Here is a 27,654-nt window from a genome sequence, read left to right on the forward strand (position 1 = left end):
CAGGCTAGGGAGTGACTGATGCCCCACCATCAGCTCTCTACATAAGGCAGTCCCTGAATGAGAGGATCCCTGACAATTAACGTGTGCCACGATATTCTTGGGCACGCAATACATTACACGGAATCACCCAAAGGGCCAGGCCCACTAGGGAAGCTCCGCTCCCCACTACTGAAAGTGTCCAGATGCTTTTTCCCAGCGGAGTCTAAAATGCGTGCGAGTCAGGAGCTACAGCTGGGTGATAAATGGGTGGCAGATCAACCAAGGGGGTGAGGAGGCCAGGGGTGGGGGAGGGTCCTCTTTCTCCTTCAGCCCTTTGCTCTGGGGTCAGTGTCTGAAAACTGGCACAGCTACCTCTCCCACAGCAGGACTGAGGCTGTCAGCATCCAGAGCCAGGGCCCACGGCCTTCTCTCGGCTCCTGCACACCCGCAGCTTTTGTCATCTGGTGTCGCTCCTATACTGAGCACTATCCTCACTGCTGGGAGGGGGCCTGACTTGCACGGTTAGGCAAGGCTTTGCATTCCCTTTTGCATTTGGATAGCGTTGCAGCTCAACCAAATGAACTTTTAATGTTTTTGGTCCACTCAAAACTCTCAAGCAGCAAGCTTCCTATTGCTGATAACATTTGTTTTACATTTGGCGACTCCCTGACTCAGCAGGTGCATCACATTACCTTTCAGGTAGGCTCCAGGAACTGCCGACTCCTAGTCAGGAACACATTTCGTCGTCGTTTCAATCCCACATCTGATCCCTCAGACTGTCAACATCAGTTCAACTCCTGTTCAGTAACAGAAAGGACAACCCTTAATCTGCCCCACCCCTAATCTATCCCTTGGGTGAGAGCGTTCACCACCACACAGATTTAATGGAGTCTTATATTCCCAAACTAGGCCCAGTTTCTCTTGCAGAAAATCACGTCTGTCAGCATTCTAACATTATTGTCAAACTGTGGGGTCTGGGGCTTGCTTTTACCCTGCTCACAAACCAGTAAGTCAGCCTGGCACAGTTCCCTGGCTGCTGACAGGATAAGGATATCCGGAGTCGGGGGTAAAGCCCTCACAGCACAGCATGCGAATGAACATCAGCACATTTGTGTCAGCTCCCTTGACCCCAGTTCCACAGGAGCAACATCGCAGGCCCGGGCGAACGTAGCTACAGGCTCCATTTAGTTAAGCTGCAGTGGGTGTGCTGCAGTGGAGGAGCCAGGGTCAGGACAGCGATGCCTGAAAGCAAGCCTGCTGCTAAGGTCTCCAGCTGCATAACTGGCCCAGGCAACTTTGTTAGGCACACCCAAACAAGGTGTGCACCAGGACAGGACTGTTTTGTCCAGTGATGATCCTTTTCTATATTGTGCTTTGTTTGCTCTTTCATAAATCTCCCTCTCAGCCAGTCGGTAAGCTGGTGCCTCGTGCAGGCTGGTCTCAGCCAGTCTATAAACTGGTCCCTTGTGCAAATAGCTGGTTAAAAGGTAACATATACCTGCTCACAAATGTTTCATTTTATAGACTGAGAAGAATAATTCCTTCAAGTTTGGCCACCACTCAGTTTGTTAGCCATCTGTCAGTCTTAAGTGGAACAGAGAGCAAAAGCAAGCTTTTCTGGCCCACCTTTCTTTAAGAAGTATGACTACCGCAGTTCCTAAAATAAGGACAGTCATGTCATAGTCTAGAAAAGTCCACTTATATCTTTCTAGAAAGAAATCTACTCTTCTGAGATATAAAATGCTCACTGTAAAAAATATTAGGCACTGATTGATTACATGTAAGAATCAAACTAGTCCCATCATATTTGAAGGAATTTAACTGGAAGATCAGCTTCCTAACTTGGTTAAAACAGAGTCTATAATGTAATGAGACCAAAGTGAAGTAGTTTAAGTAATAAATGTTTAATCAAAGAATTTTACATATTATTAACAGCATTCATTTGGCCAAACATCTACATGGTTGTAGAATCCTATTGTATATAAAGGGGGAATGTATCAAGTATAGACTATGAAAGTGCAAATAACAAGTCAAGGTTAGAGTAATTTTTTTTACATTATAAAATTAATGTGTTTACAAAATAGGCTTTGCCAAACTTTATTTCTGAACTGTAAAGTCAATGACTGTGTTGTTTTTAAAATATGTACCAAGGAAGTACAAATTGGATAATGATCTTTCCTCATGCTCAGGAGAGAACAGCACAGGAACAAGGGCTACTTACTACACCAGGTGCCAGGCACCGGCCTCACCAGAAACATGCACTCCACAGCCTTCACGCAGCACTTCCACACTTTGCAAGACACCGCTATATGATACAGACTCTTTCTTTTGAAAAGAATTACAACTTGGTCTAAAAACTGATCGGTGTTGATATTTTTAATCCAAAATAAACTTGTAAAAAAATTTTTTAATGGACTATTTCAGTTTAATAGACAGCAATACACTGTAGAAAAAAGTTAATATTTACCCCAACAAATTAATAAGGGTTGATATCAATGTTTCTGATAATTGGGGAAATAAAAACTAATGTGGACTTATGACACCCAAAGCATAGGAACAATTCCTACATAGTTTCTTTTTAATCCCAGGAGAACCTGAGGAATATTAAATAATATAATGTCCTAGGTCTCATGAATTCCAAATATAAGAATATTTCAAAAATAGGGTTTGGAAAATAAAAAGTAATAAAAAACCATAATTACAACTCATGTGAATATCAATACTAATACAACCTTTCACCCAGTCCAGGACTTGCCTGTACAAACTCAGTACTGAAATTTGGTATCTGTAGACTTTTGGTAAAAATCTGGCAAAACATTAAATGGGGTGTTGCCTATCTACTTTGCTTATGTTATGCTAGTTTGGGTAATATGTAAGTAAAAGAGCCAGTCCAACAGTTTACTCTAGTTTTAATTACACAATGTACCATTGAATCTTAATTACAACTAAGACCAGTATTTTCTTCACAGGAAGACACTGATAACCAGGAAGTTGATTTTTTCAACACTAAACAGTAGTCACACAGCAAATGAGTATTGTGCAACAGAACAAACACGTCAGCATTTGCTATTGAGGCAAACAAACGGATTGAACATTTATTTAGTTGTTATATTGACTGGAAAGGCAAGGCCATGGGTGGTTTATGGAGGTCTCTGCAGTTCATAGCATAGTTACTTCAGAAGAGACACTGAAATTTGAATGACTCACTTATTGAACTGGCAGCTATCCACTGAGGTTAGGCAAAGGCACGGTAACATGTTGCGCAGGGTGTCTTACTGGATTTTTAATAATTGTCGGATTTACTGTAACTCATAAAAACTCCACTGTTTTCTATTTTATAAAACACTTACCATTAAAAGTAATTGCACCCATTAGTAATTAGAATGCACTGTAAAATTGTGAAAACAAAGAACTATGATTGCACTTTCAATAAAGTGTCTCTTAAAATACAGCACCGCTGTTGCTAATCAACTGTATTTTAATATTAAAATAAACTGTTTTTAACAGCAGCATTAGTTTTAGTTAACTTAAGCTACAGGCTACATTTATTTAAATGCAGTCTCCATGGCAACAAAAGCCTATTAAAGCCTGGCATTTCATGGCTACCAAGTGGCACCTTTTACTCCCGAGAATGCTGACACTGCCCTGGAGCCACACCTGAACGCCTTCTCAGTGCCCGAGTCAGAGTTTGGCACAAGTGGACTGTAAGACATGAAAAGAAATTTTTGACTCATGTGAAAATGAAAATTAATTACATTGTGGGAGATGCAGCACTAAAGAGAAGCTTTGGACACTTCGATTCACACTGCTCAGACCAAGAGGCAGGAAGAAAGTTATGGAAGAGCACAAAGAGATCGAGGAACTCAGTGTTATCAGATCTGTCCAAAAGAACTTCTAAAATGAAGAAAACCTTTTTTTTTTCTTTTTAAAGAGAAAAACCACCCAAGGATGAGGGAGTAAGCCTTTAATTTAAATGTTCCATTTTAAGTATTGCTGGCCTTAGGCTAAACAGAGGACTGCATTTTCTTAGAGTGTGGAATCTAACCTACTTACTCCATTCGTTTTTCTTTCTCTCCTGCTCTTCTTTTTGTCAGCAAAAAGGGGAAAGCTATCCACTTAAATACCAAAGAAGTTTCCTGTGAGGTTAAACTCCGAAACGAAGCCGCCATTCAAGGGAACTCCTTGTATTCAACCCTAATGTCAGTGGTTTAGAGTTGAATTGGAATTAAGTGGATCCAGTTTCCATGAAGCACACTCCACCAGCATGCCACCTGTACCGCGATGCACTTGGAGACAGAGGAGTGCAGCTCACACCAAGTGTCCCTGTTCCAGCCAGTCACTTGAGGTTTGAGGTGTTTGACTTGAGACATCTGAACCAGCTCCCTTGCTGGCAGCCTCAGTACCACTTTCGCCAGCTTGAGGCGCTGCTTCCCCAGCCAGAATATTCTCTTCCAAAGAGTTTTCTTCTTCTCTTTGGGTTCCTCTACCTTCACTGACCACAGCATCTTCAAACACTGAGTCTTCTTCTGGCGGCACCAGTTCTACATCTTTCACGCCTTCTGACCCATCTCCAACACAGGGGCGCTGGGAATCTGCACTGATTTCTGTAGTTGCTGGAGGAATCAGGACAATACTCTGAGGGTTCATGTCGTGAAACCAAGCCATGATATTGCCCAGAAGATTGTCACTGATGTTGGCATCCTGGCCAGCTGAGTCAGGGTCACTGGATGAGGGATAGAATTCATTTCTTGCCTCACTGAGAGGGTGTGAACTCAGGGTGTCACTTGAAAATGTGTCACTTTCGGCTCCTAGTCTCAAGAGGCTGTCGCCAAATTCCAATAGCTCGGAGCTGCTCAACGCAGCTGCAGGGCTATCTGTGTTCCTGGGGCTGGAGTCCAGCCTGGAAGGTAGAGAAGTGCCTATTGCCCCTAAGGAAGCATCGCCACTGAGGAAGTCTCTGTTTCCTTCATCGATGGCCAGCCCCGATTCTTGCAATGATAACTGTATTGCAAGAAGTATATTAGGATCATCTTCATCCAAAGAACTCAGAGCCTGAGGGCAACAGAAAGTAAAATCACTTAAAATTTAAAAGAAAAAATGATTTAACCCAATGAGGTTTACCACTGTGTTTTTACCTAACAGATAATTAATATTACCTCTATTTATACAGAAGAATTATTTTATCTACTCAAATCTTATTTTAGTTTCCATGTTATAGGGGAAAAATTCCTAAAGCTAAATCTCTTTTCCTGTAGCACACCCCTGAAACAATTTTGAATGTAAGGAAGAAAAAGGAAAGCAATAAAAGTGAAATTAGAAAACCAGGCCACACAGAGCAAGAGCAGAAGCAGGGGCCAGGGGGCCGCCCAGGAAACTACCTGAAGAGAGTCTTGGTTCTCCGAGCGACTGGCAGGGGTGTAGTCACGCAAGGAAGAGCTGTGCAGCACACTCATGGACGCAGAACTGACCACGGAGGTGCCTGGTCTGCGGCCACTGCCACCTTCTGGGAGATCTGTTTCAGAGCAAGTGGTACCAGAAACAGTTCAGCCATACAGATTTCATACATCTTCTTAGTTAAATGGCAATTCCTCTTTCAGTGCAGGTGAAAACCTGTGTTCACACATTCACTTAATCTTCCAGAGACTTCTTATGCATATCTGTCTCACCAGATGCAACAATATCTATCTCATACCATTTGCTTCAAATCCATGATTATTCTTTGCATTTGTGCTTGCACTACAAATGGTTCTATTCAGAAAGGCCAATGCTACTCCTCTTTGTTTTCTTAAGCAACAATAAATAATGGTGTTTTAGTTTTCAGAGTTATTTTTTAAATAAAAAGAATTTGGGAACCACAATGCCTGAAGAACAAATCTTCAGACATGTTGATCCTTACTAAAGATGCTCTGCTGATATTATAAAGACTTTCAATTATAACTTAACATTTAAAAGTTGATAATTAAGATAATTTACTCCTAATACCAGAAATTTTCTTTTAAAGAATGCTTATAGGAAAAGTGAGGCTAAAAGAAAAACATTCCATGAACACAGCCAACAGTAACCAATAGCTACAGTAACCAATAGCCACCTATGAATGCTCACTAGGTACTTCTCATGCCTAAGGATTTTACAGGCATTATCTCATTAAAAGCTCACAATTGCCCCCTAGTGGCACTCTCAGTATTGCTTCTTTAGAATGAGGAGACTGCTGCTTGGAGAGGTTCAGTGACTGAACTGAAGTGTCTCCCTGATAGGCAGTGAGATGCGGTCATGAATCCAGGTCTTTCTGACTCAGAAGCCTGCGTTCTTAACCCCCATAGTTTTCTGTACCCTGTGACCTTAGAAGCAGCTACCTATAGATTGTGTATCTAAATTACGAATTCTTTCACAATCACCTACTCAGTTTTAAGAATAAACTCAAGAGAGCTAAGAGATTAAGACATACCCAACCCAAGAACTTACCTAAAGTGCTTTCACTGGGCTCATCAGGGTCTGGAGGGTTACTGAGCAGACTGTGCACGTCTCCTCGCCGGCGCTGCTGTCTGTGCCTCCTCCGATACTGAAATTCAGCATATTCCTGCATAAACCAAAGGTTATAAAATACAGGAGAGCATGCAGCTTTTTTAATGCAAATTAAACAGCACACTTTTTCCCCCAGAGGAAAAAATGTGTGATTTTATATACATATTATAAAATCACGTGGCTTTAGAAAAAGAAACTTCAGGTTTTGCCATGCCAAGGAAACAGAAAGGGAAAAATAAAAATTTTAAGTAGTCATTACAATCGCCTGGGTAAATTGGGAGTACCTGCAAGCTCCAAAGCCAGATCGCAACTGAGCCTTATTTCATTTGCCTGGGTCTTATATTATTTAATATTATAGCTAATCCTGTAATGATTTTACTAATGTAAGTTAGGCTCTCCCTGGAAGTTTGGTTTTAAAAAAGTAAGTGATACATTCAACAGAAAGAAAGGAAAAGCACACACTGTTAAATCCTTGTCAGATCGTTAGATCTTGTCTTTTTGGGGACTGTGACATATCACACTCACAAGACAAATGACCAGCTTAAGAGAGATATGGCGTTAGCTTGAAAATGAGATGGTGCTGGGCTTCCTATCGGCATCAACTGACATGTGGGGTTACCTCCCACACAGGCAGGTGCAGTGTTTTCTATTTACTGTATGGGAAGAACACAATCCAGGCAGATGTCCCTGAGTTTATTTTCCAGATTTTAATGACACAGGAGATGAGAAGAAAGGTCAGTATGTATGACACCAACATGAGAAGGCTAATTTTGAGGGTAATTATAGATTTTTTCAGTGATAAACACTAAAATACTCAGGTTTATGGTTATCCAGGTTACCCTTGAGGACTCACTATGCTTATATTGTGAAAGTACTGAACAGGTTTTATATTACAAATGAAACTTTCACATCATACCACTCTGGTTAAATTTATTTGAAGTCCTTCACCTGTATGATCTAATAAGAGGTGGTAGCAATCTTGCTAGGTTAGGAACAAAAGCATAAAAGATACAAGTGCCTGGAGGGATTTTTAAGGTTCTCTAAAATGTCCTACTGAGCTCGGATATCATGTCCTCTTTGCCTGGAGGCCTAGGATCCCAAAATGGATGCCTGTTACGTGTTAATATGGTTCACTGGGCCACTGAGGCCCATCACATTTCTTAGACAAAGATGACATGAAACTCTTATCTCAGTTCAAGACTTATACTTAGGGAGAATTTGTTTACTTTGTATACTTGATAATGGCACAAAATTATTCTGAATTAAATAATCTATTATTGACCACAGAATATACATATTTCCAATTAGAGAAAATGAAAGTTTAAAAACTATAAAAGAAATTTGTTATATCATTTTTCTTTTTTTTAAATTAAATCTTTATTGTTCAGATTATTACAGTTGTTCCTCTTTTTCCCCCCCATAACTCCCCTCCTCCCAGTTCCCGCCCCACCCTCCGCCCTCACTCCCCACCCACTGTCCTCATCCATAGGTGCACGATTTTTGTCCAGTCTCTTCCCGCACCTCCCACATCCCTTCTCCCCTGAGAATTGTCAGTCCACTCCCTTTCTATGCCCCTGATTCTATATTATTCACCAGTTTATTCTGTTCATCAGATTTTTTATTCACTTGATTTTTAGATTCACTTGTTGATAGATATGTATTTGTTGTTCATAATTTTTATCTTTACCTTTTTCTTCTTCTTTCTCTTCTTAAAGAACACCTTTCAGCATTTCATATAATACTGGTTTGGTGGTGATGAACTCCTTTAGCTTTTTCTTATCCGTGAAACTCTTTATCTGGTCTTCAATTCTGAATGATAGCTTTGCTGGGTAAAGTAATCTTGGTTGTAGGTTCTTGCTATTCACCACTTTGAATATTTCTTGCCACTCCCTTCTGGCCTGCATAGTTGCTATTGAGAAATCAGCTGACAGTCGTATGGGTACTCCCTTGTAGGTAACTAACTGTTTTTCTCTTGCTGCTTTTAAGATTCTCTTTGTCTTTTGCTCTTGGCATTTTAATTATGATGTGTCTTGGTGTGGTCCTCTTTGGATTCCTTTTGTTTGGGGTTCTCTCAGCATTCTGGAGTTGTAAGTCTATTTCTTTCACCGGGTAGGAGAAGTTTTCTGTCATTATTTCTTCAAATAGGTTTTCAATATCTTGCTCTCTCTCTTCTTCTGGCACCCCTATAATTCGGATATTGGTATGCTTGAAGTTGTCCCAGAGGCTCCTTACACTATCTTCACATTTTGGATTCTTTTTTCTTTTTGTTTTTCGGGTTGGGCATTTTTTGCTTCTTCATACTTCAAATCTTTGACTTGATTCTTGGGATCCTCTAGTCTTCTGTTGGATCTCTGTATAACCTTCTTTGTTTCAGTCAGTGTATGCTTAGTTTCTAGTTGGTCCTTTTTCATATCCTCAAGGGTCTCACTAGATTTATGGAGGGTCTCACTAAATTTATCGGCGGTTTCTAGAAAATTCTTGAAAAACCTTGTAACAGTGGTTTTGAACTCTCATTTCTGTCATTTGTGACCTGTTTCTTTGTCTCCACATTTTTTATGCTTCCCTGTGTTGATAGAGTGGCTTTCTGTGGTAGGTGTCCTATAGGGCCCAGTGGCTCAGCCTTCCCAATTACCTGAGGTGGACACTCTTGGTGCACCCCTTTGTGGGCTTTGTGCACAGTCTTGTTGTAGTTAAGCCTTGATTGTTGTAGGTATCACTGGGAGGAATTGACCAGCAGGCCAACTGGCTGTGAGAATCAGCTGTGGTTATGGTGGGAGAACTTCTGTGCTGGAGACACCCTTCTGGGGCAAGACTTGCTTCAGTGGGACTTTGGTGCTCACTGAGTCTTCCCCCTGAGTGTGTCCCTTATGGATCTGAGGAGTTGTAATCTGGATGGTCCCACTCTGACCACTGGGTACACTGGCTCTTGGATCTCTAAGGAGGTGCTAATTTAGCCTCTGCCTGAGGCTACCCAGCAGGAGCTACGGAGGGATCTGCAGATCCCTCTTCTTTGTTTGGGGTTTGGAGGTGCCCAGATGAGGCCCACTGTGAAGCAATGCAAGCTGCTGTGGGGCCTTGGGCCTTCTTTGGATGTTCTGGGTCTCTCTGACCCAGCTGCAGTTTGTTAGGTAATTTTCAGATTGCAAAGGGCCAGGTTATTCAAATGCAAAAGCCTCTGTGCACAGCTTGGGTGGTTCAGGGTCTCAGGGAATCAACAGGGCGGAGCAAACAGCTATGGCTGATCCTCAGTCCTGCCCTAAGGGGCCCCGGGTCTCAGTGTCCCGCGGTAATCGCTGCAAGCATCTCTGAGAGAAAGCCGCCCTCAATTTCTGCCCGATGCCAGACAGTCCAGTTTCTCTCCGTATGAGTCTGGGTCCCCATAGACTCGCCGGGAACTGGAGATCAGAGCAGTCGGGAGATTGTGACTCCCTCCTGATTGAGAAAGACAACCGCGTCTTCAGTTGCCAGCTGTTTCCGCGTGCTTCCGTACCTCTGCACTTTATTTCCGCACCTCCTGAGTCTCAGTGTGCTTTTCTCTTTTCTTCTAGTTGTAGAATTTCCACTCAGCCAGCCTTCCTGTGGTTCTGGATGACGTCCATTTTGTCTTTTAGTTGTATTTTTGAAGTGGTTGTTCGAGGCAGCAATTTTAGGTGTTTACCTATGCCGCCATCTTGGTTTCTCCCGTTATATAATTTTTCTGATGGAAAACTCACATGGCATTTTCTCAGGATGCAATAGGCTTTAAAAAATTGTTGTCATAAAATTAAACTTATCTGAAAATTTCCAAGGATCCCTAAGGTCTTCAAGTAAGCATATGAAAAGGCTTTAGTTGGGATACTCCAAATGGTTTGAGAGTGTTAATGCTACAAAGATTAAGAGGTTCTAAGATTTATAGGGAAAAAAGCTGCTAGCATTTATTGAGCACAAATTTTGTCAGTGACTTAAAGAGATGCTCTAATTTTGCCAGAACTCCCATGGTATCACCATCCACATTTAGAAGATAACAAATTTCCGAAGATAACAAATTAAGGAAGAACACAGCCCAAGGTCTAACAAGTTACAGAGCTAGACCTTGCATTTAGGGGCCCCCAAACTTCAGGACTTGGCCTTTCCTGAGCTCCACTGCCTTTAAGGCAGCACAAAACACATACTTATTCTTGCCACTGACTCATTCAGTTTAATTAAAAAAAGAATAAGATGGAATTAACTTTACTGAAAAAATATAAATTCAACCTAAAAGTCTACTGGAGTTTGGCAATATTTTTTCAGAGTCTATATAAAGGCAAAAAGCTTACTTTTAAAGATAAAATTTTGAAAAAAAAATAAAGATAAAATTTTGGTAGTTACCTGACAGTTACATACATGCAAAGTTTTAAAGTTTCACATCGTGTGGTAATTCTTTAGACTTGCAATAAGGTTTACATAAAAGCTTGGTCTTTCAATGTGCCAAAAACTTTAAATAAGAGAACAGTAAAAGAGAGTTAAATAATTTTTTTAAATTTTATTGACTCATAAAAAATTAATTTAAGAAGGAATTGTTATTGATACTTTCACAATTCTCAATCTCTGGAGAACAAAAGCTCAATAATTTAACTTATAAATATTCACATGTGAGGTGGCAAGCCTTCCTATTTTTTGCAAAGTGAATCTGTGTCAGTCATATTAGCAGGTCCAAATTAGTCAAGGACGAGTATTTCAAGATTCCTAACGTTACTATGAGCCAGAGGCTGCAAGATGATGCATGCACGATGGTGACTACACTGGTAAAGTTTTATTTTTGCTAAATTGTGTTTCTATCTTGAAATTCTAAAAGCTTCAGTGCTCTTTTTTTTTTTTTTTTAAATAACTGAAGCTTGTTTATTTCTCCTTTTACGTGGACATTTCCCCCAATATCCCTAAAGCTGTAATTAAAACAAAGAAATAATAAGCACAGATCAGGTAGAGAAAAGGTTCATAATCTGTTTTACGACAGCCATTTAATTAAGATATTACCATGGAGGGCGGGAATTTAAGTAGACCTAAAACCCTCATATCAGAGCTCTAAGCATAAATTGTTTTCTCAAGTCAATATTTTCTTGTATATATCTACCAATACAAAAGCCTCAAGGTGATTGCAAGTATCCTCAGCAGCTGAAAAGAGAAAGTATCTGATTTAAATAAGCCACAGTCATTTCTGAATAATAACCAATTTCACTGTCTTTCAGTTGCAGATAACAAATGGGATACAAAGGATAAAAGATTCATTGCTTGTCCTGCCTCCTTCCAAGCACTGGATGGTATAAAAGAGCAAGGAAGGAGACAAAGTGTAGAGAACTGTTAAAACCATATAAAAATTCAGACTCAACATTGACGGTGGCAATTTAAATCTCAGAAAATAGCAGTATGATTAAGATTTTCACTCTGCCTTATTTTTTATTTGCGGCAATTACTATTTGTAGTGCTAGTATTTTAGACCTTCTATGTTTTAAAATGGTATATGACAACAAAGAAAAAACAAGAAGAGTGTGAAAATCTTAAGAGAAGCAGAAAGCAATTAATAAGCAAAGCATTTCTTACTGCATAAACATCACTAATGTTAAGTTTCCACCTTAGCAACTGATTATAAACCAATTCTCTTGAGTTATCTCAATAACTTAAAAAACTAGATTCAGGCTGAAATAATATTACAACTAGAAATGCATTTCTAATAAGTGAAATTTGTATTTCTATTAATCAATATTTTCCAAAAATACATGCTATAAATTGGCCTTAATTCTGACTATCCAGTAATTAAAAATGATAAAGGGGAGATGCATTTAATAATGTGATCATAACCCAATACCATAAATAACTAAGATGCAGGCTCTGCTGAGGCATTTTTATTATACAAGAAAAACACTGCTGACAGTTTGAGGATTTAGAATAGAAAAGGGTGCAAATACAAGCAGGATTATACTAAGGAAAAATATAACAAAACAAGCCAAACCCCCACAAAACAATTACCTCAGGTGATGCAAATCCTAAATATTCCCAATCCCATGTTCCACCAGCAAAGCTACAAAGAAATTAGACATACCATTTGATTTATTACCAGTACTGCAAAGTACAAACAATCAGACCCTTGCCTTTTGAACATTAATTTTAATTCCTCTGCTTGGAACTTATTTAACCAAAGCAGATCAACTATAGAATATAATTAAATATAAATAATTTTAAATATAATTAAAATTATTACAACTATATTATTTCTTTTAAAGTCTAAGTTACTTTATGTTTGTGTAAAATGGTGGAAAAATAAAGTATTTTATGACTGCTTTCTGTTTTTAGGTTATAAATGTTTATGTAAAAACAGGGTCAAAGGAATTTCTAATGCTTGCCATTATTATGAATAAAAAATACTTCAACTTATAATGGCATTAGTAGTATAAGTATGTAAAACAACCAAAATTCAACTATTCTTTAAAGGATAAATATCACTTAAGTAACTTTACTAATATCAGATTTCTAATTTTTTCACAACCTCACCACAAAATACAAATAGGTCCATGACAAATTGGCAAGGCTTCCAAATTCTACAACATGTTTATGGCTATCATATCACTATACACATTACATATCTGAAATGACACATTAGAATACTCTGAATTATGAGTTCACTGAAGTGTGAAATTCACCAAGTCTAACTTGGTGAGAAACTACACAATGACAAACGAAAAATGAGGAAAATAGAAATAGTACTTGGGGGAAAATCACCAAAAAGAAGCTACCATATTTTAACCAGCTCTCCATACTTTAGGTATATAAACTCTAGTAGGATTTAAAAAAATCAACCTGCTGGTTTGTGGCTGGAGCTAGGGTGATTCCACAGTGTGCATCCCTTTTACCTGCGCCTGGGAGCTTCAGGTGAGTCTGCAGGAGCAACTCCCCGAGCCACGGAAGCCAGGAATTCCTGCCTCTTCTGCTGTACAAGGCATGCCGCCTTGATGATCTTGTGGCGGGGTGTGCGAAGGTAAGGCCTATTGACTTTTTGGGCAAGGTCTTCAGTGACCATTTCTAGGTCTGTCTATGGTAAGAAGAGAAAAAAAATTATAGACTGAGTGGATTAGTCAATAGCAAATCCAAAGTCTATCTGGTTTCTCAGTTAACTCTAAGTATTTTGAAGTCAGAAATTAATCCAATCTTTGAAGTAACTGCATTTAACATATGTTTCCATTTTGCACATTATAGGAAACAGCACTCATGTGATAGGTGTTTAAGCAAGGTAGTTGGTATAGATCATGAAGGAGTGAGTACACCAGGTGTGTACAAGGAATTTATAATATGTCTATGTGAAAAAAACTAATAAATTTCAAGTCAAGTCACTATATATGCAGATGCATGATATGTGGTGCAGACTATCCGTAAATGCTGAAGGCAAGAGCCCTGTGATGTGGGTTTAGGTCTAGAAGAGGAATGTACAATGAAGCTGGTCAGGCACTGAGATATCAGCTGACTTAGGTGTTTTGTTTTTTAAAGTCCTGTAACTTTTTTAGTTGCACTCCTAAAATAAATTGGTAAATAACAACCTTCCCATTTAATATGTAATATGCTCCCCCCGCCCACCATTTTTGAAGATGAAATTCCTAATTATGTAATTAAGATTAGGCCAGATTTCACCTCAACTAATTTAAAACAAAGAACTAAACATACTAAGAAATGTCTGCATAGCTCAGAACTGCCGAATGACGATTTAAACATAAAAAAAAATTTCAATTTATTACTATTTAAAAACCACCCTAAAATGAAAAAATTGATGACTAGTTACATCAAAAAAACTTAGTTAAGTGGTCAAAAATTTGCTTTTCATAATAACTACATTTAAATTTAATTTAAAAAAGATATCTTACTTGCATGAGTTCAAAAATTTCTTTCTTTGTGCTTTTAGGTTCTAAGAAGAATCCATAGGGATAAGAACACTTGAGGATACGCCGAGTTTTTAAGAGCACATGAACTGCATCTTCAATGAAAGTGGTATCTGGACAGCCTCCTTCAGCTATGAAGTAAACCAGGCAGGGTAAAAAAGTCTTCTGTAAATATGCTATTATAAAATTACACAACTAAATTTTCCAAAGAAAAAAAAGAACCCCTAAGAAGAAACAGCTTGAAGTAGCTGAATAGTATTTATTGGAAGCAGACTAAAAGCCTACATAGGACTCTCGTGTGTGACTTGTATGCATTTATAAATGGAACACCCGCACAAGCCCAAGAGCACATGGCAGTCATGAAAGAGCACACACAAACTGATCCTGGATTCTGTTCTCACCCTGTTGGCAGCCAATCTAGCTTTAGGTCAACTCAGAGCTGCGATGCTTTACTAAGTTTTTTAGGTTATCCCTGGTGGAACTTTGCTGAATAAGAGTTTGCTAAGAAAAAATAAAAGCCAAGTTATAGTCATGCCTATTATGAAAGGAGAAAAAGACGCAACACGAGAACAACTGAATAACTAATTGCTAGTAAACAGAAAACTCCAGGGAGAGAGATAAAGGGAGAGAGAGTGGGAAGAGGGAAAAAGAAAATCTAGCGTGGTATAATATTCTGGGAGACTGTTCCATCCCAAATTATTATACCACACAAGCTTTTTCCTGAACTACAAATAAATCGAAATTTAGCAGAATTTATTTCATAAGTACTTTTGGATATAAGATCATTCTGTTCATCTGCAGAAAGAAATCACATGGGTATGTACACACACTGAAATACAGACCATCCCAAAATACCTGCCCTAGCATAGGGATCTGAACTAAGAGGTAAAAAAATAAAAATAAAACAAACACCCCTGCTCATTATAAGTGAGAAGTGTGTGAAGTTTTGTTTCTCCTTTCTAATCCTGTATCTTTTAGTTCTCTTTCATATCTTATTCTGCTATTCTCTTTCATATCTTACTTTAGCCTGCAAAAGATTGAACAGAAAGAGTAATAAACATCCACAGGTATTTATTGAGTGTTTAGTGTATGTTAAGTACTGTTCTAAGCATTAGGAATACATCAGTGATGAGACAGACAAAATTCCCTGCTGAAGAACTGTAGAACCTGTGAGGGTTTTGCTTTTCAATTTGTACCATGGACTAAACTTCAAGAGTTTGATATTGATGTGATATAGTTAGGTCACTGTAAAAGTCTAAGTACTAATAATAAGGAGACTGAGCTGCTAGTGACACATATGGTTACTGTCTTAATTAGGGAATTATTCTCATAAAAAGGGTGTTATATTCTAATGTGAGATATTACATTCTAATTCCATTTTTAGAAATGTTCTTTCCAAACTTCCATGTCAGGATCTGCAAGTTTGCCCTATCTCATGTCTTTGCTTTTTGAATCCAGTGTCTATTATCCACCAGCGAGGTAATTTCTCCCCAGTCTGTCCTTGATTTCCACTCCACTAGGCATTTGGCTAAATTTTCTCAAGACTCATTGGGAATTCAGTCACAGATAATTGGATGGCATGCAGATCTTGCTCTTTTGACTAGGTCAGAGATGACTTTTAGGGCCCATCCACTTTTCTCAACATTTTAGAGCAACAGCAGTGGCACAGAGTAAGCAAAACCATGATGTGTGTTCATCTGCTAACAGCGTAGGCTGCATTCTGAGGAGATGAGGTAAGCCAGGTGGAAAACCTAATCACAGAGGACTCAAATGCTAAGCAGCACTCTGGGTTTCAGAATACTCCAAATAGTACCAGAGTGAGCTAATGGAGATAAATATATTCCCTTAAGGGCCTTAACTTCCAATGAAGCAGCGGACTAACAAGCATCGAAGGCTATTTTACATTTATCATCCCACATGCCACTTATAACTTACTTTCTTTGAGAGCTCTACTCAATTGCTCCATCTTTTCTTTAGCTGTTTTAAGAAGGCGTTGTTCTAACTAAAGAAACAGAAATGAATAATTTATATCATTGTCTTTATTTATCCACAACAGTGTAAGTCTGCATTTGAAATGATTTGGGACATACCTGATAGCTATGCTCATGGTTTTTAAATCTCGTGTAATAATGCATAAATCTGTCAAGTTCCTGAAACCGTTTGTGTTTTTTCTCAGCCTAGGAAACAAAACTCCATAAGTGACTTTTATAAGTAAAAGTACTAGCTCTTAAAATTGCTTTTTAAAAAATCACTTCACGATTCTATTAGTAATAGGTAGTGATTTATACAGATTTGTTTACTATTTTACTGAGAGAAAATAATAACCAATACATTTAAAGGCTCCCAGGACAAAGTCCTGCATTTGTGTTCCCTGTGACAAACCACTGAATCCACAATCCCAGAGTGTAAGGCAAAGATGTCTCTCAAGCCATATGTTTATCATAATCTTCAATGTTTTATTACACATCTTATTGCTATGAATTGAATTGTGCTCCCCCACTCACCCAAAATTCCTGTTGAAGCCCTAACCCCCAATGTGACTATTTGGAGAAAGGGCCTGTGAGGTGATAAAAGTTATTAGGTTATAATCCCATAGAGCTAGTGCCCTTATAAGAGGAAGAGACACCAGAACTCTCTCTCTCCACCATGTGAGGACAAAGCAAAAACAGAGTTGCCTGCAAGCCAGGAAGAGTCACCACCAGAAACTGAATTGGCAGGAATCTTGATCTTGTACTTTCTAGTTTCCAGAACTATGAGAAATATATTTCTGTGTTTAAGCCACCCAGTCTATGATATTTTATTTTGGCAGCCAAGTAGACTAAGATATTTATTATATGCTATAACATAATACTCTATTGTTGATATTATATTAAAATTGTTTTTGTCACAGGGATGTAATGTACACTACAGAAAATATAGTCAATAATATAATAACTCTGTATGGTGACAGATGGTTACTAGATTTACTGTGGTGATCACATCATATGGCATAAATTAGTAACTATCAAATCACTATGTTGTATACCTGAAACTAATATAATATTGTATGTCAACTATACTTTAATACAAAAATTGTTTTTAAGTCATTACAGAGAGAGACTGAGACACATATGACTTTTCTTATCTTCAGTATAAAAAAAGGGGAAAAAAAGCTCTTAAGTTTACAGAGCCATTTGTTTAAATAAAAGGGTACTCTAAAGTGTATTCAATTTAATACCTCATTACGATGAAGATGGGAAAAGGAGAAATGCAAAGCACTTGCAATGGTATTAAGTGGCTTAGCCAGAAGTGTTGGCTTAAACAGTTGTCTTTACCTCCACAGTCATTTCCTTGGATTGCTCCTCCACATGTTGAATGACTTCATAGCGAGTACATCTATAATAACCGCCTGTGGAAGAACTGTGCTTTTTCCATTCTTCTAGGCAAATCCAGCAAAAGTCATACTTGCACTTCAAAAGAAAACATACATGCAAACATCTCTCCATGTTAATATGCATGTTATTTTCAATTTCTAATCTACCAATTTGTAGAGATTAAACAATCCTGCCTGTGTGACCAGAAATAAATCTTAAAGACACACCCTCTTTTTCACATTTCCTCTGAAGCCTTATCTGCACTCTGGAAAGATGTGGGGTTAGTTTAAGATTACTGTTTATACAAATAAGCTCAATGGAAGTCATGATATTATGGATAATCTCAAGGGATCTTTAAAAATATCAATTAGAAAAAAAATCAATAGGGATATTTTTTACAAATAATAAAAACATATACCAACAAATGTTTCATTTCTAAGTTCATGGTAATCTTACTTAGGTCTATAAAGCTTTACCAGTCTATTTGAAAACATCTGGTAACTGACAAATTGGTTTTGAAACTGAGAACAAGTTTAAAAGGTCTCTTAGTAGCACAGCTGCTATATAACCTGTTTCTCATTTTTTAGAAATTTTCAGTTTCCCAATTACTATACTTATTAGACAGTGCCAAAAAACTGAGCATTCCAGTATGAAAATGCATCCCCACCCTTTTGTATGCTTATGGGTTTTGAGTCAGAAAGATCTTCCCATTCCAAGGCTATGTTCTTTTTTGATACTTTAATAGTCTTTTTTTTTTTAAATGTAAGACTTTGAGCTGTTTATATGTTATCTGGGGATACAATATGAATTCAACTTCATTTTTTCCAGTTATCTCACTACCATTTTGAACACTTCAGGTTAATCCACTGTTTGGAGATGCCTACTTTACCATATGCTAAATTCCCATTTATCTTTGTCTATTTTCTGGGCTTTCTTTCTATTCTGTTCCACTGATATGTAGATTCATGTGCCAGCACTGTGCTATTTTAATTATTGAGCTTTTATAATATCTCTTACTATTTGATAAGGCTAGTTCCTCCTCATTGTTCTTTTTCAGAGTTTTCCCAGCTATTCTTGCTTTATTTTTCCATATGAACTTTTGCTTATCTAGATGCATAACAAAAAACCTGTTGGTATTTTTGTTGGAATCTTTCTATCCAAGAACTGTATCTTTTCATTTGTTTGTCATCTTTTGTGTCTTACAGATAGGGTTCTTAAAAATTTCTTCATTTAAAAAATATTTTTTTCTTCATATGTCGTACACTTTGTATATATTACTTAAGTTTCTAGATTAACGAGATCTTCTTTTTCAATATTTATTCTACTAGTATCTGGATGTGTGAAATAGGTGAAGGGATTAAGAAAAAAAATCCACACAAAAAACAACCCTCATAGACATAGACATCAGTATGGTAATTACCAGAGGAAGGGAGTAGGGGCAGGTAGAAGAGGGTACGGGGGGATAAACGGTGATGAAAGGAGACAGACTATGCAGGGTGAACACACAATACAATACATAGATGATGTATTATGGAACTGTATACATGAAACCTATTTAATTAATCAATATAACCCGGATAAATTAAAAAATATGTATTAAAATGTGTAAATGCAAAATCTAAATAGTCTCAAAAGGGTAACGAATAGAGTAATGAGTGTTTTAAAAATTAATAAATTTATTTTTATAGGGCCAAATTTCTCATTTAAAAAAATATTTAACAATTTGATTCCAGAAAGTAAAAGCTCTACTGAATCATTACTAACACTGGGGCATTAATAAAAGTATATTATGATTTAGTCACTGTGTTAGAGCATGAATTCAATTACACATAAATTGTTTGTTGTCCCACTTTTACATTTAAAAAAAATTCCCAAAGTATAAAATTTTTCTGTAGCAAGCCCATTACTTTTTAGATGTCTTCTTCTATGTCCTGAGAAGTACTTATCAAGGGGAACATCGTAAATAATATTGTGATAAGCTTGCAAAGTGACAGATGATTACTAGACTTAGTGTGATCATATTGTAAGGTATATAAATGTTGCATCACTATGTTGTACATCTGAAACTAATACAACATTGTATGCCAACTATACTTATATTTAAAAAAACCATAAAATAAAAAAACACAAAAAAGCATTACTTATCAGGTGTTTTTTTTTTGTTTTTGTTCAATGCAAATACTTTAGATGTATATTAAACAAGACTGCTAAATTTACATACTATATAAGTAAATGCTTCTTATAAATGCTTAAAGAAGCTTAAGCAAAATCTGTTTAAGATAAACTACCTGATAGCCTTAGTTTGGTTAATTCATGAAAACGTTCACTCACTAAATACATATTAATCAAATACTACTGGTAGATGCTGTTACAGCAGCAGTTCTCAGCCTGTGGGTCGCGAATCCTTAGGGGGTGGAACGACCCTTTCACAGGGGTCGCCTAAGACCATCAGAAAACACATATATAATTACATATTGTTTTTGTGATTAATTACTATGCTTTAATTATGTTCAATTTGTAACAATGAAAATACATCCTGCATATCAGATATTTACATTACGATTCATAACAGTAGCAAAATTACAGTTATGAAGTAGCAACAAAAATAATTTTATGGTTGGGGGTCACCACAACATGAGGAACTGTATTAAAGGGTTGCGGCATTAGGAAGGTTGAGAACCACTGTGTTAAAGAAATAAAGGTAATGTTGGATCCTGCTCCTTTGTTAGTAACCCAACTGCTGATTTTTATGGTCAACCTGTATTTCTTTACACATCTACGCTGTCTATATCACATTTTCCAAGAAAAAACTACTATGAATTTTGGAGACTAAGACCACAAAACAAAAGAAATAATTTTGGCCTAATCAGCTAACTAATAAGCACTCTGCTCAGAATACTGTACTAGGCTTTTCTTCTTGCCTCTTAGGAAATTATTAATACTGTTTCACTAAGTCAATTCCTTTCTGTTAATTTTATAGTAATACTAGAGGCCTGGTGCACGGATTCGTGCACCAGTGGGATCCCTTGGCCTGGCCTGTGGGGATAAAGCAGAAACTGGCTCTCTGACATCCCCTGAGGGGTCCCAGATTGTGAAAGGATGGTTCTCAAGTGATGTGCCCCGGAACTGGGTCCCCTCCTTTCTGGTTCCGGGTGCATCACCCGAGAACCACAGCTGCCAAGTCACCGCAGCTTGGCAACTCCTGCATTGAGTATCTGCTCCCTGGTGTTCAGTGTGTGTCATAGCTACCAGTTGGAGTGTCTGCCCCCTGGTGGTCATTGTGCGTCATAGCTACTGGTTGGACAGTCACTTAGGCTTTCTTTTTTCTTTAAATATTTTATTGATTTTTTGCAGAGAGGAAGGGAGAGGGATAGAGAGTTAGAAACATCGATGAGAGAGAAACATCGATCAGCTGCCTCCTGCACACCCCTCACTGGGGATGTGCCCGCAACCAAGGTACATGCCCTTGACCGGAAACGAACCTGGGACCCTTCAGTCTGCAGGCCGACACTCTATCCACTGAGCCAAACCGGCTAGGGCTAGGCTTTTATATATATAGATAAGCTTGTAAAAATCATTGAGTAACTACCATTATTTTAACACATTGTATGTGGGAAACGTATTTATACATTTTACGTATTTATACGTTCTACCAGTGTAGTAGAGCGCGGGACACGTATTAATACGTTTTTTATAGACTAGCGGTAGAATGCGGGTAACGTATAAATATGTAAACTAAAATTGTTGTAATTTTACTGAACGTTGCCCACTTGTGCAAAAAATTAGCAAAAATGGCCTGCGCCACCTGTTAGCGCGCGATAAAAACTACCCGCAAACAATGTGTTAAAAGTCATAATAATAATGATCATTAGTTTCTAAGGTTGAAAATAAAATAATACTTAGAAGATATTAATATATTTTATTGGAATCTTAACTATTTGTATTTCTGTCACATCTATCTATCTATATAAAAGGCTAATATGCAAAGTGTCCCCTCGGGAGTTCAACCGGGAGTTTGATTGCCCCCTGATGTGCACTGACCACCAGGGGGCGGCGCGGAATGAAGGAAGGCCCCGGCCAGCAGCTGGGGAAGGAAGGCCCTGATCGCTGGCCAGGCCTAGGGACCCTACCCATGCATGAATTTCGTGCACCGGGCCTCTAGTGTGTGTGTGTGTGTGTGTGTGTATGTACATATACATATACATATATATATGTGTATGTGTGTGTGTGTGTGTGTTTGTGTGTGTGTGGTGTGTGTGTGTGTGTATATATAATGTATATGCCTAATATGCAAAGTGTCCCCTCAGGAGTTCGACCTACTGGGAGTTCGATCACTCGCTATGACGTGTGCTGACTACCAAGGGGTGCCGTGGAATGAAGGAAGACCCTGGCAGCCACTAGGGACCCTACCCATGCACAAATTTCGTGCACTGGGCCTCTAGTCCTAAATAATAGAAATTACACTGTCCTATCAATAATTTAAAATATTTTTATATTCATGGCACTTCCAATGACAAGAAAAAAATTGGACTATCATTATGATTTTTAAAAATGTTCATACATTTAGGCATAGGATAAAATATTGTTAACCTAATTCCAGAGTATTTGTTTTAAATATGGTAGTTTCTTTCTATGCAACTAAGTCAGGAGGGTAGCTGTCTAATAGTAATTATACATATTAATCATTTTTTAGTCAAGTAGGTCTTTGTTGGCATTTTCATTTTCAATTTAAGAATGAATTACTTATTTAATTAACAGTTTCATTAGCAGACCTAAAGTCTGCCCAATGCTTTGGGCACCTTTATTGTACACATATCTTATATAAAGACAACAAGATTTAGATTTAGACTTATGGGGATTCCTGGGGCCTGGCTTGGGACTTGAGTCTAAGCTATGTGCTCCAAAACCAACCTTGCAAGAGATCTATACACAGTAGTATACTATCATTTAATACTACTATTTATACATAGACAAAACTCTCTCAGGACCCTCACTGGGAAGGTGATTGGCAGGGAAGGACTCAGGTGTTTCGGATCTTCTGGCCAAATACCACTGGATCCTTACTCTTATTTTTAACATTCACCATGAGCGTCAAATTTAGTAATATAAATCAATACTTAAGTTACTCAAAAAGAATGTAGAATGCAATCTCCTAGGATCCATCTGAAATCTAAAAACATTTTTATGTTTACAACAACCAATCAAATTGCTAATCAATTGCAAAACATTCACAATCCTCTTTAGCTTCTTACCTTAGCACACTGCATGTGATTGCATCCCTCATTCTTCTGTATTGGAGATTTACAGTTAGCACAAGGCTTGGAGTTAGTTAACAACCAGAGACAGTTGGCAGCATCCTCATAAGCTTCACTAACTCCCACAACTTTAGGATATTAAGCACAAACACAAAGATAAATGATTTAATATAGAACTGCAAGGGAAAACCCCGAGTGTTCTTTGCAGGTTGCCTCTCAATTTTAAACACAGGTTTATTTTCCCACTAGGCTCTATGGCAAAACTTTTAAACTGCCTCATTTTAAATAGCATGACTATAGGATAAGGAGCTGTGTTCCAAAAGCTCTATTTAGGAAATCTGATTTAAAAGAGATTTCTCCCTAAAGCTGTGCTTGAATAAACTGGGGAAGAAATATATCTAAAGTTAAAAGAAAGCATTATGTTATTCTCTGTTTAAAATAATTATTGCATCAGAGAAAATATAGAAAGAATGGTTACTTTCGACAATAATTTCTGAAATATGCCAGTTGTCAATATAATTGCCATAAAGTCTTCCTCACAGTAAAAAACATGAAAATTATATTGAAATATTAACATCACTTTACCCATGATTATTTTAGATGAGCTAAAAATAAACCCAATGTGACATGTCTAAAACTAAACTTACCATTGACCCCCAAATCGCTTCTTTCTCTATCTCCTACCCTGGTAAAGATAAGATCATCTACTCAAGTCAATCCAGGAAGAGCATGATCTTGGACACACCCTTCTCTTTCCTTAACCCACCATGTCCCATTGATTCTACCTCTTTTTCATACCCGTTCCTCTCCATTTCCAATTTTATTGCTTTTGCGAGGGTCCTCCACACTTCCTGCCTAGACAATTAAAACACAGACAACCAACTTATCTCTCCAGCTCCTTCTCCCTGCTCCCACCCCCCACAATACAGCCTACACAGTAATCTCTAATTACTACGGACTACAAAATAAAACCAAATTGCTTTAACAAAGAATATAAAACCCTTTATGATTTAGCTACTGTCTACCTGGCAAACTTCTCCCACATTCTGTCCCCACACAAATCTACGTTCTTCATCATCTTAAACTCAATTCATTCTACTAAATTTGAGATCTGGAGGCCAGGGCAGGGTGGAGAGAGCCAATGGAGAAAGAAAGGGGACATCTGTAGTATTTTCAACATTAAAGATAAATTTGAAAAAAACAAACCTGCAATCTTAAAGGAATGCCATGCTTTTAAAATATTCTAAATTTGACATTTTACATTCTATAAACTTTCCCCCCACAGTGGAGAGTTAGGGGCTAGAGGCAGTTCTAGATGCAAAATTAAAAACTTATTTTTTCCTGCAAGAAATGTCAATAATCAAGTTTGTTCTGTTTTCTAGCTCTATGAGCTCAGAGAAGCCCTATGTTTTCTTACTGAAAGAGGTGTCAGAAAATCACTTTGGAATCACTCAAAGTGGCCCGTCCAATCAAGGCTCTGATTATATGCAGACACTCTCAGAAAGGTGGGGTAAGGGATTAGTTCTAATGTTAAAAGCAGTGGAGAAATCAGATGTTTTGAATACTGATGTTTAAAAGGAAAACTTACCCAACCTCCAGATGTAAATCCCTGGAAAGGGAAGGAGGCAAAGGTTTGAGCTGACTGAGCCCTCCCTCAGAAATGGCTCTGCATATGAACTGGAAGAGCTGGGACGAGGAGCAGCACTCTGATGGAGCCCAGCAGTGGAGGAGGGGGCCACCTTGCCACAAGAAACCCTTGTTTGTGCCAACAATAGCACAGCATCTACTGCTGGACTATGAAGTACTGGTTTTCAATTCCACACAGCAAAAAACAAATAATAGCAACAGCAGCAATGAACTGATCACACTCCACTCCAGTTCAAAACCCATTGGTAGATGATGGTTTGATTAGGGTGTTGGAATGAACTATACTCATGGCCAATAAGATCAAACTGGAAAGGTAATGCTGTTTACAAAGGGTATAGTTATAAAACTAATTACTAAGTACAAATATCTAATTTTTGTTTACATGTAGTGGCCTTTCTCCTCCCTTCAGCATCAACACTATTTTTAGCTCAGAGATTCTCACATGTTCTTATGACCTTATTGTCCATTGTTACAATAAATAAAGCACAAAGCCATTAAAACAAAGTAGCTGTGTGGCCTGCAATATAACAGTGTTTTTTCTCCCACCCTTGGAGAGAATGCTAGTTCCTAACTGCATTTTAGTAGATTGCATGAAATAAGTCATGTTCAGAAAATGACCACTATTACAACAAAAACTTGTGCTGAAAAAAAAAAATGCCTTCACTTCCAGTTCTCTGAACACGCTTATTTCATACATCTGCCCTTTATACATACTGTTCTTCATACCTGCAATACCTTACCTCCCTTCAATCTACCTGATGAGTCGTCTTCGCTCGTACTGACTTCCATACTCTTCCCTTTACTTCAGTTATATGTCTATATATCTCGATCTTCTTTCCTTTATAATCTCGTGTGCTTAGGTCTCTTTCTAAGAAATATTAACTTCATTTAATAAAATATTTGAGAATAACAGAATCTAAGACCTATTAGTAGGGTCAATATGTATGAAAGTGAAAACAAAGTTCTTTTTAAAGACTGAATTCTTAAAAAGACAATTTGAATTCCATTCAATAACCATTTATTATGTACTATGAAAAAACTGATTTGACAATCTTATTTATTTACTTATATTTGTTAATCTTCACCTGAGGATATTTTTTCCATTGAATTTTAGAAAGAGGGAGGGAAGGAGGGAGAGGGGGTAGAGAGAGAGAAAGAGAGAGAGAGAGAGAAAGATTAATTGGTTGCCTACTGAATGTACCCTAACTAGAGCCGGGATTGAATCCACAACCCAGGTATGTGCCCTTGACTGGGAATCGAACCTGGGAACCTTTGGTGTGCCAGCTGATACTCTAACCATGAACCACACCAGCCAGGGCTGATCTGACAATTTTATAAATAACCATTATTTCTCAGAAAATATTCCTGCTTCTTGCTTTGATTTAGACATACTAGAGCAGTGGTTCTCAACCTTCCTAATGCCGCGACCCTTTAATACAGTTCCTCATGTTGTGGTGACCCCCAATTTCATTGTTACAAATTGAGCATAATTAAAGCACAGGATTAACCACAAAACAATATGTAATTATATATGTGTTTTCCGATGGTCTTAGGCGACCCCTGTGAAAGGGTCGTTCGACCCCCAAAGGGGTGGAGACCCACAGGTTGAGAACCGCTGTACTAGAGGCAGTTTCAGAACTTAAAAATAGTACCTGAACCTTTATGTGGAATTAATTCTTTAAACTGATCTATTTTCTAATACTTTTTTTCATGAATTAAATTTTGTTGCTCCTTTTCAGTCTCATAATTCAATGACTATGGAACACTGGGCATAAGGGAGAATCTTTCCCATGAATCTACAAGTTTGATGTAAAATGTTTATGCCAGATATGAGATCATGAGCCAAAGTAATATATAAAGTCCATGGTGTATTTAATCATACTTTTCTTTTTTTTAAATATAATGATGTCTACTTAAGTATTATACTTGGCTTATTACTATTTGCTTTAAGCTTCAACCTAATTTTTTTTTTTTGTTAATCCTCACCTAAAGGTATTTTTTCCATTTATTTATTTTTTTCTAGAGAGAGGAGAGGGGAGGGGAAAAAGAGGGAGAGAGGAAGGTAGGGGAGGAGGGGAGGGAGGGAGGGAGAGAGAGAGGGAGGGAGGGAGAGAGAGAGAGAGAGAAACTGGTGTGAGAGAGACACACTGATTGGTTGCCTCCCGCAAGTGCCCTGACTGGGGCCAGGGTTTGAACCTGTAACCCAAGTATGTGCCCTTGACCAGGAATCGAACCCATAATCCTTTGGTGCTTGGTCCGATGTTCTGAACACTGAGCCACATTGGTCAGGGCTCAATTTCATAAATTTAAGTGGCCATTATAATAACCGACTAGTCAACACCTTTCGGTGGGAGAAAAGTGAGAAAACTCTTGTGTTTTTCCCAGCAGCTGGGAACATTCTCTGCAGCCTTGGCTTTGTCTCTTCTGGTAGACACTTCATAGGTATCCTCACTCTCTTGCCTACTATCCAATTTTCTACAGTTTCTCCATGTCTCGGAATTAAAACCCTATTTGGAACTTTTTGAGTGTGATCTTCAGTTTTTAATTTGAGGTCTCCCTATCTCTGGCCACCAGAAGTAAACATGTATACACCATGTATATCATTTCCTAGTTCTATTACATTTCCTTCCTCATTACCAGCATCACTTTCACGTGTAAAGGTAGTCGGTCACAGTGCCACCAATAACCTGGACTTACTGGCCTGGCCGTTCTTCCTCTCCTTCCCTAGTAAAGCTTGTTAGTGGATATGGAGTAATTGATCCAACTTTAGAATTTTAAAGGATAACTGAAAATAATCACCCATTTCAAAATATTTGTTTTACATCTCAAATCAGACACTTCTGGCTACTTACTATTAAAGAATCAAATAATATATTATACTAATTATTTCCTGTGGTATATTAACTCTTTTGGCAACGAGTAAGTACCCTCCCTCACTTTTCAACTTAGTATGACATCTTAACTCTCCTGCATACACTTCTCCTCTCTCGTCGGCATTGCCTCTGTCTTGTTCAAGCC

The 27,654-nt window shown here is 38.0% G+C and overlaps 1 protein-coding gene across 6 annotated transcripts in view; it reads right to left on the reverse strand.

The window, feature by feature from the left end:
* Window positions 1-27,654, reverse strand: part of ANKIB1 (ankyrin repeat and IBR domain containing 1) — a 134,304-nt gene that overhangs the window by 11,027 nt on the left and 95,623 nt on the right. For 3 of the 6 annotated variants that reach the window (XM_036328215.1, XM_036328211.1, XM_036328212.1), the window contains 10 exons: window positions 22,987-23,117; window positions 17,696-17,830; window positions 16,472-16,558; window positions 16,317-16,383; window positions 14,367-14,512; window positions 13,365-13,543; window positions 12,484-12,535; window positions 6,442-6,556; window positions 5,358-5,491; window positions 1,864-5,031 (listed from right to left, as the gene is read on the reverse strand). In XM_036328215.1, the coding sequence (XP_036184108.1) occupies window positions 4,288-5,031; window positions 5,358-5,491; window positions 6,442-6,556; window positions 12,484-12,535; window positions 13,365-13,543; window positions 14,367-14,512; window positions 16,317-16,383; window positions 16,472-16,558; window positions 17,696-17,830; window positions 22,987-23,117 (1,790 nt within the window). In that variant the 3' untranslated portion in view covers window positions 1,864-4,287. Of the gene's footprint in view, window positions 1-1,863; window positions 5,032-5,357; window positions 5,492-6,441; window positions 6,557-12,483; window positions 12,536-13,364; window positions 13,544-14,366; window positions 14,513-16,316; window positions 16,384-16,471; window positions 16,559-17,695; window positions 17,831-22,986; window positions 23,118-27,654 lie in introns of those variants that run through there. The other 3 variants (XM_036328213.1, XM_036328216.1, XM_036328214.1) reach the window with 3 other exon arrangements.

The sequence above is a fragment of the Myotis myotis genome, unplaced genomic scaffold, assembly GCF_014108235.1.
Source record: "Myotis myotis isolate mMyoMyo1 unplaced genomic scaffold, mMyoMyo1.p scaffold_m19_p_11, whole genome shotgun sequence".
Classification (NCBI taxonomy): domain Eukaryota; kingdom Metazoa; phylum Chordata; class Mammalia; order Chiroptera; family Vespertilionidae; genus Myotis; species Myotis myotis.